The following is a 20,317-nucleotide window of genomic DNA, read 5'->3' on the forward strand; positions in this document are numbered from 1 at the left end:
GACTTACAACACGAAAATCTGTAGTTAATAGTTTCTAAAAATGTGCATAAATTGAAGCTTTTGTTCTACATCAATGCAGGCTCAGGCTGTGGCAAAACAACTGATTTCACATGCATGTAGGCACTGCTCTCTCTTGAATGGCACCTGCAGATCTTCAGAGAAATGAGACTTTTCCAGAAACTGGGCATTGCAGGGCAGAACTGCACAAGTAATCAAGACTGTGTGGAACTATTTGGTACTGTAATTAAGACTGTGTGGTACTGGCATCACATAGGTCAATGGGACAGAATTGAGAATCTGAAAATAGACCTTTATATTTATGGTCAGTTAATTTTCTTTAAGACAGATAAACAAATACTTTTACACAAGAGTTGTTTGAGTCATGCAAATTTTAAACTAATATTTACATAAGTGGCAATTGCTTTTCTGGAACTTGCTCAAGTAATGGTTTCAGTAATTCCTCTTTTGTACTTATCTATATCATAATATAATTATTATTATTATTGTTATTATTATTTTTGAGACAGAGTCTCGCTCTGTCACCCAGGCTGGAGTGCAGTGGCCGGATCTCAGCTCACTGCAAGCTCTGCCTCCCGGGTTCACGCCATTCTCCTGCCTCAGCCTCCTGAGTAGCTGGGACTACAGGTGCCCGCCACCTCGCCCGGCTAGTTTTTTGTATTTTTTAGTAGAGACAGGGTTTCACCGTGTTAGCCAGGATGGTCTCGATCTCCTGACCTCGTGATTCACCCGTCTCGGCCTCCCAGAGTGCTGGGATTACAGGCTTGAGCCACCGCGCCCGGCCACCTTTCTATATCATAATATAATTATATATAAATAAACTCATTTGGACAAGTTGTACTCTTGCATTTTACTGGTACAAAGTCAAATGGAAATTAGAGACAAAATTATCTCTAAACTGATGATGAGATAGATTAAATATATGCGTACATACACACACATAATGACTACAGATTATCACATGTGGTTCTGTTACCATACATATCCATCCACTGGGGTGTGTGGTCTTCACAGTGAGGTGTGAGTTAGGGTACCCAAAATCTTCCTAAGGAGTAGTGTGCAAACATTATCATTTTAAGGGAAAGACTTCCCGTATTCTCAACTTCCGAATATAGTTTTTACTAAAACAGAACTGCAACAACCCCCTTGCTATGGTTTGAAAGTTTTCCCCTCCAAAATTCATGTTGACATTTAATTCCCAATGTAACAGTATTGACAGGCAAGGTGGTCTTCCTCCTCCTCCTCTTCTTCTTCTTCTTCTTCTTCTTCTTCTTCTTCTTCTTCTTCTTCTTCTTCTTCTTCTTCTTCCTCTTCCTCTTCCTCTTCCTCTCCTCCTCCTCTTCCTCCTCCTTCTTTCTTCTTCTTCCTTCTCCTTCTTTCTTCTTTCTTCTTCTTTCTTCTCCTCCTTCCTCTCCTTCCTCTCCTTCCTCTCCTCCTCCTCCTTTTTTCTAAAAATGAGAGGGTCTCGCTATGTTGCCTAGGCTAGACTTGAACTCCTAGGTTCAAGTGATCCTCCCACGTCCGCCTCCTGAGTAAGAGGTGATTGGGTCATGAGGGTTCTGTCCTCATGAATGAATTAACCCATTCATGGATTAATAGGTGAATGGATTAGTAGGTTATCATGGGAGTGGGACTGGTGGCTTTATAAGAAGGGAAAGAGAGACCTGAGCTAGCAACCAGCCCCACTTGGCATGTGATATCCGGTGCCACCTGGAGACTCTGCAGAGAGTCCCCACCTGCAAGAAGGCCCTCACTCACAAAATACAGCACCTCAACCTTGGACTTCTCAGCCTCTATGACTGTAAGAAATAAATTCCTCTTTTTTATAAATTACCCAGTTTCAGCTGGGCGCAGTGGCTCACGCCTGTAATTCCAGCACTTTGGGAGGGTGAGGCAGGTGGATGACTTGGGATCAGGAGTTTGAGACCAGCCTGGCCAACATGGTGAAACCCCGTCTCTACTAAAAATACAAAAATTAGCTGGGCATGGTGGCACATGTCTGTAATCCCAGCTACTTGGGAGGCTGAGGCAGGAGAATCACTTGAACCTGGGAGGGGGAGGTTGCAGTGAGCCAAGATTGCGCCACTGCACACCAGCCTGAGCGACAGAGTGAGATTCCACCTCAAAAATAAATAAATAAATAAATAAATAAATAAATAACCAACCAACCAACCAATCAACCAACCCAGTTTCAGGTATTCCGTTATAAGCAACAGAAAAAAGACTAAGACATTGTATTAGTCCGTTCTCATGCTGCTAATAAAGACATACCTGAGACTGGGTAATTTATAAAGGAAAGAGTTAATTGACTCATAGTTCAGCATGGCTGGGGAGGCCTCAGGAAACTTAGTCATGGTGGAAGGAGAAACAAACATGTCCTTCATATGGAAGCAGCAAGGAGAAGTGCAGAGTGAAGGGGGAGAAAAGCTCCTTATAAAACCATCCAATCTTGTGAGAACTCACTATCACAAGAACAGCATGAGGGTAACCGCCCCCATGATTTAATTACCTCCCACTGGGTCCCTCCCATGACATGTGGGGATTATGAGAACTACAATTCAAGATAAGATCTGGGTGAGAACACAGCCAAACCATATCAGACATCCTTCTTTTAAAAAATAATTTATTGAGGTAAAATCATACAATGTAAAATTAACCTTTTATTTTAAAATTTATTGTGTATATTTGAGGTATATAACATGATATTGTGAGATGCATATACAACTTGATAAATAGTTACCCTAGTGAAGCAAGTTAATATATCCATCATTTCACATAATTACCCATTTTACTGTTTGACAAGAACAGCAATATTTCATTTAGCAAAAATTCCAAATACAATACAATGTTATTAGCTATAGTCTACATGTTTTACATTAGATCCCTAGACTTGTTCATCTTATATATCTGCCACTTTGTATCTTTTCCCTTACCTATCGAGCAGTTTCTCTCTATTCTTTTATCCTCCCAACCCCAAATAACCACCAACCTACTTTCTGTATCTGTGAATTCATCCTGGATATTTTATATAAATGGAACTGGACAGCATGTAGCCTTTTGTGCCTGGCTTCTTTTGTGTAGCGTAATGTGTTGGAGGCACTTCCATGTTGTAGCATGTATCAGTACTTCATTCCTTTTTATGGCTAAGTAATACTCCATTGTGTAGACATACCACAATTTTGTTTATCCACTCATCAGTTGATGGACATTTGGTTGTTTCCACCTCTTGGCTTGTGAATAATGTTACTGTGAACATGCTATATACATGTACTTGTTTGGATACCTGTTTTAAATTCTTTTTGATATATACCTAGGAGTAGAATTTCTGGTTACTGTGGTCATTCTGTTTAACTTTTTGAGGAACTGCCAAATTGTTTTCCACGGTGGCTGAAGCATTTTACATTCCCATCAGTAATGTATGAGGGTCCCAATGTATCTGCATCCTTGCCAACTTGTTTTTTTTTTTTTTTAATGAAAGCCATCCTGGTGGGTGTGAGGTGGGACCTCATTGTGGTTTTCATTTGCATTTCCCTAAAGACTAATGACTAATGATCTCTTTGTACATTTATCATACATATGATTTGCAAATTTTCTCCTATTTTGTAGGTTGTCTTTTCACTTTCTTGATAACGTTCTTAGATGCACAAAAATTTTAAATTTTGGTTAATGTGTAATTTATCTGTTTTTTCTTTTGTTGCCCATGCTTTGCATGTCATTGCTAGGTATCCATTGCCAAATCAAAGGTCATGAAGATTTACCCATATGTTTTCTTCTAAGAGTGGTTTTAGTTCTTGTATTTAGATGTTTGGTCCATTTGAGTTAATTTTTGTATATGGTGAGCAGTATGGGTCCAGTTTCATTCGCCTATGGGTTATCCAGCTGTCTGAGCACCATTTGTTGAAAAGACTGTCCTTTCTCCATTGAATGGTGTTGGCATCCTGTTGAAAATCAATTGACCATAAATATGAGGGTTTACTTCTAGACTCTCAATCCTGTAACAATGATCTATATGTGTATTCTTAAGCTAGTTCCACAGTATTTTGGTTACTGTAGCTTTGTAGTAAGTTTTGAAATTGAGAGGTGTGACTCCTTCTGTTTTGCTCTTTTTTTAAAGATTGATTTGGCTATTTAGGGTCCCACGCAATTCCATATGGATATTAGGATTAGCTTGTCCATTTCTGCACAAAAGGCAATTGGTATTTTGATGGAGATTGCACAGGATCTGCAGATTAATTTGGAAAATATTGCCACTTTAACAGTATTGAGTCTTGTAATCTATGGATGTAGGATTTCATTCCATTAATTTAGGTCTTTAATTTTTTAACAGGGTATTGTAACTTTTAGTGTACATTATACTTCCTTGGTTAAATTTATTTTCTAACAGTTTTATTCTTTTATTGCTATTATAAATGAAATTGTTTTCTTCTTTTGCTCTTTGTATTGATCATGCTAGTGTATAGAAATACAGCTGATTTCGATTATTGATCTTATATCTTACAACTTTGCTGAACTCATTACTTTAATAGTTTTTTAAAAATAATTGGTGTGGCATTCTTAGGGTTTTCGTATATAGAACTCATGGCATCTGTGGAATAGAGGTAGTCTGGACTTCTTCCTTTCTAAATCTCAGAGAGTTTCTTTTTTTCTAATCTTAATTGCTGTAGTTAGAACTTCCATTACAGTGTTGGAATAGGAGTGCGTTAGTGTCCTGATTCTAGGAAGAAAGCTTTCAGTCTTATCACCTTTGAAGTATGGCTGTCAGTTGCAGATTTTTCGACAGATTGCCCTTTATGAGGTTGAGAAAATTTCCTTTTATTCCCGTAGGAAGTTAACAGAGAGGCCCATAAATAAACCATCTAAATGCTTTTAAAATCCAATAGCTTAATTATCATTAAAAAGCACATAGAGAGTAGACTCGATGGAGTAAGCAGAGCAAAATGGGAAATTCTCTTCTATTCCTAATTTATTGAGTGTTTTTATCATGAAATAGTGGTTGACTTTTGTTAAATGCCTTTTCTGCATCTATGGAGGTAATCCTGGTTTTTTTTTTCTCCTTCCATTCTATTAATATGGGATAGTACATTGATTGATTTTACTATGTTGAACTACCTTTACATTCCTGAGATAAACCCTTCTTGGTCATGGTCAGTCCTAATATGGTGCTAGTTTTGGTTTGCTAGTATTTTATTGAGGATTTTTGCCTCTACATTCGTAAGAGGATTTTTACCTCTACGTTCATAACTATATTCTGTAGTTTTTGTGTGTATTTGTCTGACTTTGGTATTAACATACTACTGGCCTCATAGAATGAGTTAGGAAGTGTTCCCTTCTCTTGGTTTGTTTGTTTATTTACTTATTTGAAGAGTTTGAGGTTAATTGGTGTTGATTCCTTTTTAAATGTTTGGTAGAATTCAGCAATTAAGACTTCTGGTTCCAGAATTTTATTTGTGGGAAGTTTTTGGTTACTGACTCAATCTCTTGCTATAAGTCTAGTCAGATTTTCTATTTCTTCTTGGGTCAGTTTAGCTAGTTGTGTTTTAATAGGAAGTTATCTGTTTCATCTAGGTTATTGAATTTATTTGGATTATAATTGTTAAAGATACTCCTTTATAATTTTTTTTTTTCTCTAAGGTTGGTAATAATGTCCTCTCATTCCTGAAATTAGCAATTTGGGTCTTCTCTCTTTATCTTGGTAGGTCTGCTACAGTTTATCAATTTTGTTGATCTTAAGAGTTCTTTCCTCTTTTGTTCTTTATTTTTCTCTTCTCTCTTTCATTTTATTTCTGCTATAATCTTTGGTGTTTTCTTCCTCTGCCTGCTTTAGGTTTAGTTTGCTCTTCTTTTTCTAGTTATTCTTTAAAATTGTTGTGTAGGTTTTATTTTATAATAATGAACTTAACTCTGCAATCCAGCTAGACGTGGAAGGGAATAAGGAAAATATGGAACCCAAAGAGCTGCAGTGAGTGCACAAAGATTATAGGATATTGAGAGCAAATGGGATTGAGGGGTGCTCTCTTGAGCTACAGAAGAAATAGTCTGGTGGTTAAGATAAAACAGGTCAAATTTATTAGAGTTGTCCACATTTGGCAATGGTGATCTTCTTGCTGGTCTTGCCATTCCTAGACCCAAAGTGCTCCATGGCTTCTGTGGCATTCATGGCCTCTTTGACCTTGCCAAAGACCACATACCTGCCATTCAACCACTCAGTCTTGGCAGTGGAGATGAAAAACTGGGAACCATTTGTATTCGATCTACCATTTGCTGCGGGCAAGATGTCAGGACCTGTATGCTTCAGATTGAAGCATCAAGTTTCTCCTGGTAGTTAGATTTGCCACCATTACTGTTATGGCATGTGAAGTCACCACCCTAGCACATAAACCCTGTGCTAGGAAAGCAAGAACCCTTATAACCAAATCCTTTCTCTCCAGTGCTCAGAGCATGAAAGTTTCCTGCTGTCTTTGGAACTTGTCTGCAAACGGTTTGAAGACCTGACCCAAGGACTCACCCTAGACAGCGACGATGTCGAAGAACACAGTGGACTTGACCAGGGTTGACGGTGGCAGTGTCTGCAAAGCCTTCTTTTTCTAGTTTATTAATGTGAAAGTTTAGGTTATCAATTTGAGATCTTTCTTTTTTTGATGTAAGCGTTTACAGCTATAAATTTCCCTCTGAGCACTGCTTTCAGTGTAACACACAAGTTTTGGTATGTTGTGTTTTCATTTTCATTGATCTCAAAGTATTTCATAATGTCCCTTGTGTTTTTTTTTTGACCTATTTGTTGTTTAGGAGTGTGCTCTTTAATTTCCATGTAATTGTGAATTTTCCAAATACCCTTCTGAAACTGATCTCTACTTTCATTCTGTTGTGCTGAAGAACATAATTTGTATGGCTTCAGTCTTTTTAAGTTTATTGAGATTTATTTTGTAACCTACATATGGTCTACCTTGAAGAATGTTTCACATGCGCTTGAGTAGAATGTGTATTTTGTTGTTGGGTGGTATGTTCTATAGGTGTCTGTTAGGTCTAGTTGGTTTATAAAGTTGTTCAAGTCATATATATGTATCTGCCTAATTGTTTCTTCTGTGATTGAAAAGAAGATATTGAAATTTCCAACTATTATTGTTAAATCATCTGTTCTCTTCAATTTTGTAATTTTTTGCTTCATGTATTTTGGGGCTCTGTTGTTAGCTGTATATATATTTAAAATTATTATGTCTTCCTCTTGGATTGATCCTTTCATCATTATAAATAATTATAAATTGTCACTCTTTGACTCCATTAACAAGTTTTGTTATAATGTAAATCTTATCTGATATTAGTATAGCTACTCCAGCTCTCTTATGGTTATTGTTTGCATAGTATATCTTCTTCCATCCTTTTACTTTCAACTTATGTTTTTTAGAGATGAGGTCTTGCTTTGTTGCCCAGCCTGGAGTGCAGTGGCTATTCACAGGCATAATCATAGTGCACTAGAGCCTCAAACTTATGGGCTTAAGCAGTCCTCCTCCCTGATACTCCCAAGTGGCTAGGACTATAGGCACATGACAGTACACCTGACCTCAACTGATTTCTATTTTTGCTGTTTGTTTTCTGAATAGTCAATAATTATTGAGTACTTGCTGTATTCAAAGCTAAACCTGTTTCACCTTTGCCTTTCCCATTCCTTAAATTGTTTTCTCTGATATTTCCACTAGTGAGAATATGTACAACATAGTCTTGATGTTTATGAAAAGAAACTATTGGAAAAACCTCATGCACATTGTATAATTCTTGTGAAAGTTATCTACAATTTTAAAGGAATATGGTTGAGTTTAAAGACCTAATATTTCCAATAGTAACCACACTTATATAAAATATTGTGTGCATATGTTGTAACCACTTTCAGTTTATGAAATACTCCCATATTCCACTAAGAATGTAACCTTAGTCTCTCCCTCAGCAGGATTATTAATGTTTAAAGTGCCAGGTTGATAGTTGTGGAACCAAGGCTTGGAGCCCTTGAGGATCATGCTCAGGCTGTGGAACTCCCTGGAGCATGTGTCATCTCCAGCAGATCTGGGCACAAGCCCAGGTTCACTAATCACCAGGTCACATGTGAGACCATGTCCACCTTACCACCCTCAGCCTCCAAAGAAAAGTGAGCTGAACTCATCTCATTTAAACCTATATCATTTTGTCATCCTTTTCAGTATGATTCTCTGGAGCTCCTAGATAGAGGGGCCTCAAGGACCAAGACAAGGATATTCTACTCACAATGTGACTTCCCCAAGTCATAAAGTAGCTGCTGTGTTTTGTTACTAAATGTGCTCCCCTTGCTGTCCTCCCTCTCCCTTTTAGAGCCATGGGATCACACCACCACCACCACCACAACCAATAGGCCAGGAATCACCAGAGCTCCAGCAAAACCTCCAGGTAATGTGGCTGCCTTAAGGAGGCCAGTGAGGAAGGGCCCTCTGGAGTTCCCTCTGGGGTAGCATGCAAGTGAACTACCTATAGTTTTAAGACCCATGTGTGCAGAAACAACCAAGGCATCCATGTGAACACTGAGTTTAACTTAATGGAGTGCATACCTGGCTGATCACTATGCCTTCTGTGTTTTTTATGAAAAGTCCTGCCTGGGAAAATTTCAAGAGGAAAATGCATTTGGACTTCTTCCCCTTTTTAGCCATTTCATTTTCTAAAATCAAGGAAAATGTAATTGTTTAGGTTTTGTGAAGCTGATCAAGCGTTTTCTTTAGGCAGATGGAACATTTTGGAATGGCATTTATTTTACAGTGCCATCTTTCAGTAAAGGATTTTGGGACCTGGTTCTTCTTAACAACTCTTTCCTGTTGTCACTTGATCCTTTCTTCAGATGGGCCATTTTACCATTTAGACATCTTCACTGATGTAAAGAAAAACGTGACTGTGTGGCTGGCTTCCCAGTCATTGCTCCCATCCAGCAACTTGTTACCAGTGGTCGGGGGCATGATAATATGTTCTGTGCAGTAGAAAGCTACCTTTCTTCTGAAGGGACAGTGATGATCCAAGAAAGTCACTGCTGCTTTATGATTTGCCCTCATTTCTTCACATTTCCACATTCAAAGGGGTGCTTCATGACCACATGACCTCTCCCTTTTGGTTGTCCTGTTTATGGACTCTGTGCACTTGGTTTTGAATTTTGGGTGAATACCTACAATCAGTGAGTATATTGTTAAAATGGTCTGACTGCTAGCCTAAGCAGAGCATACCTATGAATATAAATTAATTGAAAAACTGGTGGTATTCTGCAAAGTCAGAAAGTAGTAACTTTTTCTATCCTGCAGATATTTTCATTGTCAATGTCTGTACACAGAATCGGATTCCAATATAACTCTCTTTGTCTTAACCCATTGTTGGTACTGATCAGTTGAACCCATGGACATTTTGCTTATTTTGGAATCTTATACCCAGTTGTTAATCAGTTGGCTGTTTCCTTTATGTTTTGGGGCCCACTGAAGGTAGTGGATTTGACTTGGCTGATGCTTTCGATGATCAAGATAATGGCCGCAGGAAACCGGGTATAGGAGGAAGAGGTAAGTCCTTGCTGGTTGAAACTATTACAGGATTCTGTCTCATTAATTACAACTTCCCACAGAGCCAGAGTCAGTCTGGGCTTGGCAGAGCTGGAGGCACTTGAAGCCAGTGGAGAACCCTATAACAGTAGTTCTCAAACCTTTTTTGTCTCAGGACTCCCCAAATCATTGAGATCTCAAGAGATTTTGTTTTATGTGGGTCACGTTTACCAATACTCATCATCTTAGAATTTAAAACTGAAAGACTTTATTAATCTAAAATGAACAACATTAAACCCATACATTTAACATAAATAACATTTTTATGAGAAATAACTATGCTTGACGAGACAAAAACTTGTATTGAGGAGAGCGACATGATGTTACATTTTTGCAGATTTCTCTCATGTCTGGCTGGATGGAAGCAGCTGGATTTTCACAGGCACTTTATTCCACGGTGAGATGTTGTTTTGGTTGAAGTATGTGAAGGAAATCTGGCCTCACACCCATACTCAGGGGGAAAGGGAGGAATATTCTCACAGACTTTTGAGATCCTTGTGGATAATCTTGGATAGAACACCAAAACTTGGCCCCAACAAAAGCGGTTGTTGCTCACAGGTTAAGCGTAGTGTGGAGTGTGAAACTCTATCAGTGCACTTTCCACACTTGGTTCCGTGGGACTCTCTGGTCCTTTCAATGGATCTTTTACTCGTTCATGGTTTTGTAACATTGCATGTTGGTCATTTGGAAAATATTAGTGCCCTGAGGTTTTTCGAGCTTCCAAGTAATGCCATGCGTCATTGTGTAAAACTGAAAGTCATATTTGTTCATATCATCACCCATCTCATTTCAAAAAAAATGTATTGGGGAAACTGTTAAACTCACAGTGGTAGAGAAAGATGTTTTTGAAGTTCTAACATTTCCTTGAAATCTTAATCATTGGCAACTAGTACCATGAGTGGCTTTCTTTAAATTGACAGGCTCGTTCATTTTCAAGAAAACATCTAACAGATATTCAAGTTGACAAAACCATAGTTGGTTTTTAAAAAACTTTAAATATTGATTAAGTACTCTTCAAATCACTTTTTCAAGGAAAAAAATCTTTGAGAGGAATGGCTCATACTGCTCAGAATGGAAATAATCACATAAGTTGTTTTTTTCATGTCAACTTTTGTATTTACGTGTGCCACATAAATGCTTGAAATGTACTTCCTGTTTTGTTAGAGAATATTAAAAGGTCATGCTCTAATATAATTAAAAAATTTTCAACTTCCTCATGTTAGTTTTCCAGTGTTGCTGAACATACTATCATAAACTTAATAGCTAAAACAGTGTTCAATTATTTTCTAGGTTTCCTTGCACTGCTGAAGTTCAGTCATTTAAGTGTCAAAACTTTTTTGACAAAACGACCCTTGATTCTCAACTTTCTCTTTACCTACTTTTTAAAAATTAAACTTTCATATTTAGATAATCATAGATTCATGTGTAGTTGTAAGAAATAATAGAGAAGGACCCCTTGTACCCTTCACCCAGTTTCCCCTAATAGCAGCATCTTGAAAATTGTACTCTACTGTCATAGCCATATATTGACAGATATAATCTATGCATTTATTCAAATTTCCTAGTTTTGTTTACACTCACATGTGTTTGTTTCTTCTCTGCACTTTTATCACGTGTGTAGGTTTGTGTGTCTATCATCACAGTCAGATACAAACAGTTCCATCACCATAAGTATGCCGTGATTACATTTTATAACCACACCCACCTTCCTACAATTTTATTTCCCCTTCCCCATCCCTTTCCTAATCTCTGGCAACCATTGATCTATTTTCCATTTGTAAAATGTTGTCATTTCATGACATTCAGTTTTGGGGAGGCAAAAGAAAAGTTGTATTTCAAAATGTTATGTAAATATAATTATAAAGTAGGCAACCCTTTGGAATTGGCCTTTTCCATGTATAATTCGGTTGGCATCCATTCATATTGTTGGGTGTATCAGTTGCTCATTCATTCTTATTGCCAAGGAGTATTCCATGGGATGGATGTACCACAGTTTGTTTACTTGATGTATTGAAGCCAGTTTTGGCTTTTTTGAACAAGGCTGCTGTAAACTCTCATGTATAGTATTTTTGTGTGAACATAAATTTCTTTTTCTTTATGAATAAATGCCTAAGAGTGCAATGACTGGATCACATGGTTGTTACATGTTTAGTTTTATAAGAAATGATCAGTTTTCCATGAAGGTTGTAGTATTTTGCAATCCCTAAAGCATTGTGTCAGTGCCGTTTTCTCTGTATCTTCACCAGTATTTGGGCTATCACTATTTCCGTTTTAGTCATTTTATAAGTGTGTGGTAATATCTTATTGTGGTTTAGTTTGCATTTCTCTGGGTAATGATACTGAACACCTTTTCATGTATTCGTTTGCCATCCATATATCCTATTCAGTGGAATGTCTGTTCATGTCTTTGGTCCATTTTCTAATTAGATTTTTTGTTTTTCTTACTACTGAGTTTGAGAGTTCTTAAATATTGTAGACATTTGTCCTTAGTCAGATATATGGTTTGCAAATACTTTCTTCCATTCTGTAGCTTGTCTTTTCATCCTCTTAACAGAGTCTTTTGCAGAAGTTTTAGATATTTAAATGTCCAGTTTGTCAATTTTTCCTTTTATCGATCGTACTTTTTTTTTTTTTTTGCCCAAGACAGGGTCTCACTCTGTTTCCCAGGCTGCAGTGCAGTGGCATGATCATGGTTCACTGCAGCCTTGACCTTACGGGCTCAAGTGATCCTCCCACCTCAGCTTCCCAAGTAGCTGGGACTATAGTTGTGCACTACCACACTTGGCTAATTTTTGTATTTTTTGCAGAGATAAGGTCTCACTATGCTGCCCAGGCTGGTCTTGAACTCTGGGCTCAAGCCATCTACCCACCTTAGCCCCCAAAGTGCTAGGATTACAGGCATGAACCACTGCACTCAACCTGGATCGTGCTTTTGATGCCAAATCTAAGAACAAGATGTTTGTCTATACCTAGGTTTTATAGATTTTCTCCTGTGTTTTTTTTCCTGAAACTTCTCTTGCTTGCCCGTGAATGTCTAATTGTTCTAGGACCATTTGTTAAAAAGACTATCTGCCCGTTGAATTGCTTTTGAGCCTTAAAAAAATCGTTTGGAATATAACTGTTTTGTTGCACTTGGTATCCTTATATTTTGTTGAGGATTTTGCATCTATATTACTAACAGAAATAGGTTTGTAGTTTTCTTGTGATGTCTTTGTCTGGTTTTGATATCAGTACACTACTGATTTCATTGGCTTATTTAGGTAGTGTTGTCTCCTCTTATTTTCTGGAAGGGTTACTGAAGAATTGCTGTTAATTATTTAAATATTTTATAGAATTTATTAGTGAAGGCATATGACTGGGCTTTTCTTTTGGGGAAGTTTTTTGTATTATTAGTTCTATCTATTATAGATCTATTCAGATTTTCTATTTCCTTTTTAAAATTCTTATTTATTTATTTTTTTGATGCTTTATACCTTCCGAGAATCTTCTCTAGTAACAAACTGTGGAAATGACCCCTGAAAGTAGAATCTCAAGTCTCTTCTATTACAGTCACCTTCGTGGGCGTGAAGTGGTGTCTTATTGTCTTACTGTGGTTTTGATGTGCATTTCCCTAATGCTAATGAAATCAAGCATCTTTTCATGTGCTTTATTGAATATAGCTTATGTTTTTTGGAAAAATGTCTATTCAAATCCTTTGTCCATTTTAAATTGGGTTATTGTGTTTTATTGGTGAGTTTCAGTTTTATTTTATTTTGTTTTATTTAATTTAATAGAGACAGGGTCTCACCATGCTGCCTAAGCTGGTATTGCACTTGTGGGCTCAGGTGATGCTCCTGCCTCGGCCTCCCAAAGTGCTGGGATTACAGGCATGAGCCACCACACCTGGCCAGATTTTCTCTTTCTTCTTGGGTCAACTTCAGTAGTTTGTATCTTTCTAGGAGTTTGTCCATTTCATCTGGGCTGTCCAATTTATTGGCATACTTCTGTCAATGATATTCCCTTAAAATCCTTTTTATTTCTATTAGGTCATTAGTGATATCCTCTCTTTCATTTCTGATTTCAGTAATGAGTCTTCTGTCCTTTTCTTTGTCAGTCTTGCTAAAGGTTTGTCAATTTTGTTGATCTTTTCAAAACCATATTTGGTTTTTATAGACTTTATTGTTCTTCTGTTACGTATTTCATTTGTTTCTACTAGAGATGGGGTTTCACTATGTTGGCCAGGCTGGTCTCTTGGTCAGGCTGTTCTCAAACTCCTGACCTTATTATCTGCCCACCATGATCTCCCAAAGTGCTGGGATTACAGGCATGGGCCACCGTGCCTGGCGAGATCTTTGTTTTTTGTTGAGGTTGGCATTTATTGCTATAAAGTTCTCTCTCAGGACTGCTTTTGCTGCATCTCATACGTTTTGGTATGTTGTGTTTCATTTTTATTTGTGTCAAGAATTTTTTTGATTTCCCTTTTGATTTCTTCTTTGACCCATTGGTTGTTCAGGAGAATGTTGTTTAATTTCTACACATTTGTGAATTTTCCAATTCTCTGTTAACTTCTAGTTTTGTACCATCATGGGTGGAAAAGACACTTGATTTGATTTCAGCCTTGTTAAATTTATCAAGACCTTTTCTGTGACCTAACATGTGACCTGTCCTGGAGAATGTTCCATGTGTGCTTGAAAAGAATGTGTATTCTGCTGCTGTTGGATAGAATGTTTTGTGTATGTCTGTTAGGTCCATTTGGTCTAGAGTGTTGTCCTGGCCCACTGTTTCCTTATTGATTTTCCTGTCTGGATGACCTGTCCATTGTTGAAAATGTAATATTTTCATCTTCTTAACCGGGTCTTTTGCAGAGGAAATGTTTTAATTTTCACAAGGCAGATGTATCAATTTTCTTTTATGGAACATGGCTTTGTTGTCAATTGTGTGAACTCTTTACCAAACTCTCAGTCCCAAAGATCTTTTTATGTTTTCTTTTGAAGTTTCATAACTTTATATTTAAGTAAAGACGATCATCCATTTTGAGCTCATTTTTAATAAGGTGTGCGGATTAGATTGAGATTCATTGTTTTTACCTATTGATGCCCAGTTACTCCAGCACCATTTGTTCAAAAGGCTATGCTTTATCAAATTGCTTTTGTGCCTTTATCAAGAATCACTTGAGTGTATTTGGGGTCTTTTTGTGCTCTTCATTCTGTTCAATTGATCTGTGTGTCTGTCCCTCAGCCACTGTTCTGATTACTATAACTATAAATTCAGCTTTAATATTGGTTAGAGTGATTTGTTCCACTTTATTCTGCTTTGTCAAGTTCTTTTAAGGCTCTTCTAGGGCCTGTGCCTTTCCATATAATTTTAGATTAAGTTTGTCTTTGCCTAGTCTAGAAAAAAATCTTACTGGGATTATGATAGGATGTGTATTAAACATAGATCCATTTTGGGACAGTTGACATTTTTACTTTGTGGAGTATTCTAATCCATGAATACAGTATGTCTCTCAACTGATTTATGTCTTCTTTGATGTCTTTTCTTGAGAACACTGTAATTTTCTGTACGTTTAAATATTTTCTTTTCTAGCCGGGCGTGGTGGCTTACGCCTGTAATCCCAGCACTTTGGGAGGCCGAGGCGGGCAGATCACGAGGTCAGGAGTTCAAGACCAGCCTGACCAACATGGTGAAACCCAGTCTCTAATAAAAATTTAAAAATTAGTGGGGCGTGGTGGCACGCACCTGTAATCCCACCTACTCAGGAGGCTGAGGCAGGAGAATCGCTTGAACTCAGAAGGTGGAGTTTGCAGTGAGCCGAGATCACGCTATTGCACTCCAGCCTGGGCGACAAAGTGAGTCTCTGTCCTCAGAAAAAAAAAAAAAAGGGCCAGGTTGTGGGTGGGCTCATGCCTGGTAATCCCAGCACTTTGGAGGCTGAGGTGGCAGATCATGAGGTCAGGAGATTGGACCATCCTGGCTGACACCGGGAAAGGGCCCATCTCTACTAAAAATATAAAAAATTAGCCAGGGGGCGTGGTGGTGGGCGGCCTGTAGTCCAAGCTACTTTGGAGGCTGAGGCAGGAGAATGGCCGTGGGAATCTGGGAGGCAGGAGGCTTGCCAGTTAGCCAAGATCGTGCCACTGCACTCCAGCCTGCGGGACAGAGTCAGACTCCATCTCAAAAAAAATTGTCTTTGGTCTTTCTTTTTTTGAGACTGAGTCTTGCTCTGGCTGCCCAGGCTGGAGTGCAGTGGCATGATCTCATCTCATTGCCAAGCCTTCCACCTCCCCAGCTCAAGGCAAGATTCTCCTACCTCAGGCCTCCCAAGGTAGGCTGGGGACTCAGGCACATTCCACCACCACTGGCTAATTTTTGTATTTTTAGTAAGATGGGTTCCCACCATGGTTGGTCCAGGTTTCAAACTCCTGAGGCTCAGGTGATCTGGGCCACTTTGTCCTCTTAAAGTGCTTGGCATTATTGGGCGTGAGCCACTGTCCCATCCTAAATATTTTCTTTGGAGGCCATTTGTGAAGGCAGTGTCTTTTTATTTTGGGTTTAATATGTTTCCATGCTATTATTAATTTGATCGATATTATTGATCTTGTATCCTGAGACCTTCTGAACTCACTTATTAGTTATAGGAATTTTTTTGTAGATTTTCTTGGGAATTTTCTATTGTAACCCGATCATGGTCATCTGCAAAATAGAAACATATTATAGTTCTTCCTTTCCAATCTGTAATATATTTTTTTTCATGTTTGCATATGGCTAGACATTTTCAGTTTACCATGTTAAAATAAGAGTTGGTAAGAGTGATGTCCTTTGTTCTGTTTCAGACCTTAGAGAAAGAGGCGTTTAGTCTTTCACCATTAAGTCTGATGATAGCTATAGTGTTTCTAGATGGTTCTTTATGAAGTTTGAGATAGTTCCCCTTTATTTCTAATTTGCTGAAAGTATTTTTTTTCCATTAAATGGGTGTTAGATTTTTTTCATTGGTCCATTGATATGATTTGTCTTCTTTGGCCTGTTGACAGGGGTGATTACATTGATTGGATTTTCAAACTATTAAAATCCAGCTTGGCCTGAACTGGAATAAATTCCATTTTTTCTACTGTTTATTCTCCTTTATGCATTCTATTATGTTTGCCAATATTTTGTTGACTATTTGGCATGTAAAATTGGTGAGAAGACATTAGTGTGTGCTTGTTGTTATATAATATATATATATATATTATATTTTTTTTTTTTAATATGGGTTCTTGATTATGGTTTGCTCTGTGTCCCCACCCAAATCTCATCTCGAATTGTAATCCCAGGTGTCTAGGGAGGGACCTGGTGGGAAAGGGTGATTGTATGATAAGGGATGGTTCCCCATGGGCTGTTCTCAGATAGTGAGTGAGTTTTTCACGAGAGCTGATTGATTTTAAAGTGATTTGGCAGTTCCCGCTTTGCTCCTCTCTCTCTCCTGCCACCCTTGTGAAGATTGCCTATTCTCCCCTTTGCCTTCCACTATAATGTAAAATTTTCTGAGAGGCCTCCCTAGCCATGAGGAACTGTAAGTAATTAAACCTCTTTTCTTTATAAGATTTTCCGTGTCTTCAGGCAGTATCTCTTATATCAGTGTGAAATGGGACTAATACAGGTCTTTATTCTGTGTTTGTTACCAGGGTAATACTGGCCTTACAAAAGGAATGGGGGGGAAGAAATTTTCCTTCTGTCTCCTTTCTGGAAGAGATTGTATACAATTGGGTGTTAATTCCTTTTTAATGTTTGGTAGGAATTCTCCAGGTAAATCATCCAAATCCTGGAGGTTCTTTTTTTTTAGGAGACTTTAAATTGAATTAATTAATGTTATAGGAATATTCCAGGTGTGTAGGTTATCCTAATCTAGGTTGAGGGTTTTTTTTTTTTTTTTTTTTTTTTTTTTTTTTTTTTTTTTGTTGTTGTTGTTGTTGTTGTTGTTGAGACGAAGTTTCACTTTTGTTGCCCAAGCTGGAGTGCAAAGGCGTGATCTCGGCTCACCACAACCTCCGCCTCCCAGGTTCAAGTGAATCTCCTGCCTCAGCCTCCCGAGTAGCTGGGATTACAGGCATGCACCACCACACCCGGCTAATTTTATATTTTTAGTAGAGACGGGGTTTCTCCATGTTGGTCAGGCTGATCTCGAACTCCAGACTCAGGTGATCCACCCACCTCGGCCTCCCAAAGTACTGGGATTACAGGTGTGAGCCTCCATGCCTGGCTGAGTTTTTTATTATTGTGGTAAGCATACATATAAAATTTACTGTTTTAACCATTTTTAAGTTGTATAATTCAGTGGTACTTAGTAGACATTTGCCCCTCCTTTAGTATTTCCTGGGCATTGGATCCGGGACCCCCTGCAAATACCAAAATCCTTTGATGCTCAATTCTCTGATATGAAATGGCATAGTATTTGCATATAACCTACACATATCCTCCCATATAGTTTAAACCATTTCCAGATTACTTATAATACCTAATACAGTATAATGCTGTATGGTTATTATACTGTATTTTAAAATTTATATTATTTTATAGTTGTATTATTTTTTGTTTTTTGTTCTTTGAATATTTTGATCCATGGTTGGTCAAACACATGGTTCTGGATGCGGAACCTATGGATATGGAGGATCATCAGTATTCACAATGTTGTGCAGCTATTACCATGATCATTTCCAAAAGCTTTTCATCAGCCCAGTTAGAATCCCTATGCCCATACAACAGTAACTCCTCATTTCTCCTTACTCCTAGCCCCTGGTAACCTCTATTATTCTTTCTGTCTCTAAGAATTTGCCCATTCTAGGTACCTCTTATAAGCAGAATTGTACAAGATTTGTTCTTTTGTGTCTGGTTTATTTCACTTAATGTAATGTTTTCCAGGTTTTTCCGTGTTGCAGCATGTACCAGAGTTTCTTTCTTTTAAGGCTGAATAATATTGCGTTATATGTATATACCATATTTTGTTTATCCATTTATATGTTGATGGCCATTTGTGTGGTTTCCACCCTTTGGCTGTTGTGAATAATGCTGTTAGGAACATTGGCGTACAGATATCTGTTAGAGTCCTGCTTTCAATTCATTTGGGTATGGACCTAGAAGTGGAATTGCTGGATCATATGGGAACTCTGTTTCACATTTTGAGGAAGTGCCAAACTGTTTTCCACAGCAGCTGCACCATTTTACATTCCCACCAGCAATATACCAGGGTTGCAATTTCTTCATGTCCACACCAATACTTTTAATTTTTCATTTTTCTTTTAATAATAGCCATCCTAATGGGTGCAAACTGGTACCTCATTGCAGTTTTTATTTGATATCCCTAATGACTAATGACACTGAGCATCTTTTCATGTGCTTATTGGTCATTTGTATATCTTATTTGAAGATATGTCTATTCAAGTCCTTTGCCCATTTTAAAACCGTTTTTTTGTTTGTTTGTTTTTGTTTTTTCTTTTCTTTCTTTTTTTTTTGAGACAGGGTCTTGCTTTGTCACCCAGTCTGGAGTGCAGTGGTATGATCTCAGCTTACTGCAACCTCCACCTCCGGGCTCAAGTAATCCTCCTACTTCAGCCTCCTGAGGGGATGGGACTACAGGTGTGCCACCACACCTGTCTAATTTGTGTGTGTGTGTGTGTGTGTGTGTGTGTGTTTGTGTGTTTTTTTTTTTGGTGGAGATAGGATTTCACCATGTTGTCCAGGCTGGTCTTGAACTTCTGGACTCAAGTAATCCACCCGCCTCAGCCTCCCAAAGTTCTGGGATTACAAGCATGAGCCACTTTGCCTAGCCTTAAAATCAGGGTTTTTGTTGTTGTTGATTTGTATAAGTTCTTTATATAGTGTGGATATTAATCCCTTATTGGATATAAGATTTGTAAATATTTGTAAAAAAAAGATAACTCTTTTTACTCTCTTGAGGTTATCCTTTAATGCACAAAAGTTTTTAATTTTAGACTGGGCGTGGTGGCACATGCCTGTAATCCCAGCACTTTGGGATGCCAAAGCAGGTGGATGGCTTGAGCCCAGGAGTTTGAGGCCAGCCTTGCCAACATGGGGCAACCCTGCCTGTACAAAAAATACAAAAATTAGATGCGCATGGTGGCGCAAGCCTGTAGTCCCAGCTACTCAGGAGGCTAAGATAAGAGGATCACTTGAGTCTGGAAGGTGGAGGTTGCAGTGAGTGGCATGATTGTGCCACTGTGCTCCAGCCAGCTTGGTTGACAGAGTGAGACCCTGTCTCAAACATTTTGAAATTTTGATGAAGATCAATTTATTTATTTTGTTTTTGTTGTTGATGTTGCCTTGCTTTTGGTATCATATCCAGGAAATCATCATCAAATCCAGTATCATGAAACTTTTTTGTAATGTTTTCTCCTGAGAGTTTTATAGTTTTAGCTTTTATATTTAGTTCTTTGAACTATTTCTTTTTTTCATGCCACCATGTCTAAGAATCTTCTATCTATTTTGAGTTAATTTTTGTATATAGTATAGGTCAGGGTCCAAAGTCATTCCTTTGCATGTGGATATCCAATTTTCCCAGCACCATTAGTTGAAAAGACTGTCCTTTCCCCCATCTAATGGTCTTGACATACTATTGAGAATCTAGTGACCAAGGGTTTATATCTGGGTTTGCTTTCTTCCTTCCTTCCTCCTTTCCCTTCCCTTTTCCTTTCCTCTCCCCTTTCCCTCCCTCCCTCCCTCCCTCCTCCTCT

General features: G+C 38.1%; 1 protein-coding gene across 1 annotated transcript in view; it reads left to right on the top strand.

Moving 5' to 3' along the window:
• Positions 1-20,317, top strand: part of CD99L2 (CD99 molecule like 2) — a 131,033-nt gene that overhangs the window by 80,016 nt on the left and 30,700 nt on the right. Inside the window, exons 3-4 of the mRNA XM_017865525.1 lie at positions 8,356-8,430; positions 9,498-9,572. Of these exons, the coding sequence (XP_017721014.1) occupies positions 8,356-8,430; positions 9,498-9,572 (150 nt within the window). The remainder of the gene's footprint in view (positions 1-8,355; positions 8,431-9,497; positions 9,573-20,317) is intronic.

This window comes from Rhinopithecus bieti, unplaced genomic scaffold, assembly GCF_001698545.2.
Source record: "Rhinopithecus bieti isolate Rb0 unplaced genomic scaffold, ASM169854v2 scaffold_80089, whole genome shotgun sequence".
NCBI classification, from domain to species: Eukaryota; Metazoa; Chordata; class Mammalia; order Primates; family Cercopithecidae; genus Rhinopithecus; species Rhinopithecus bieti.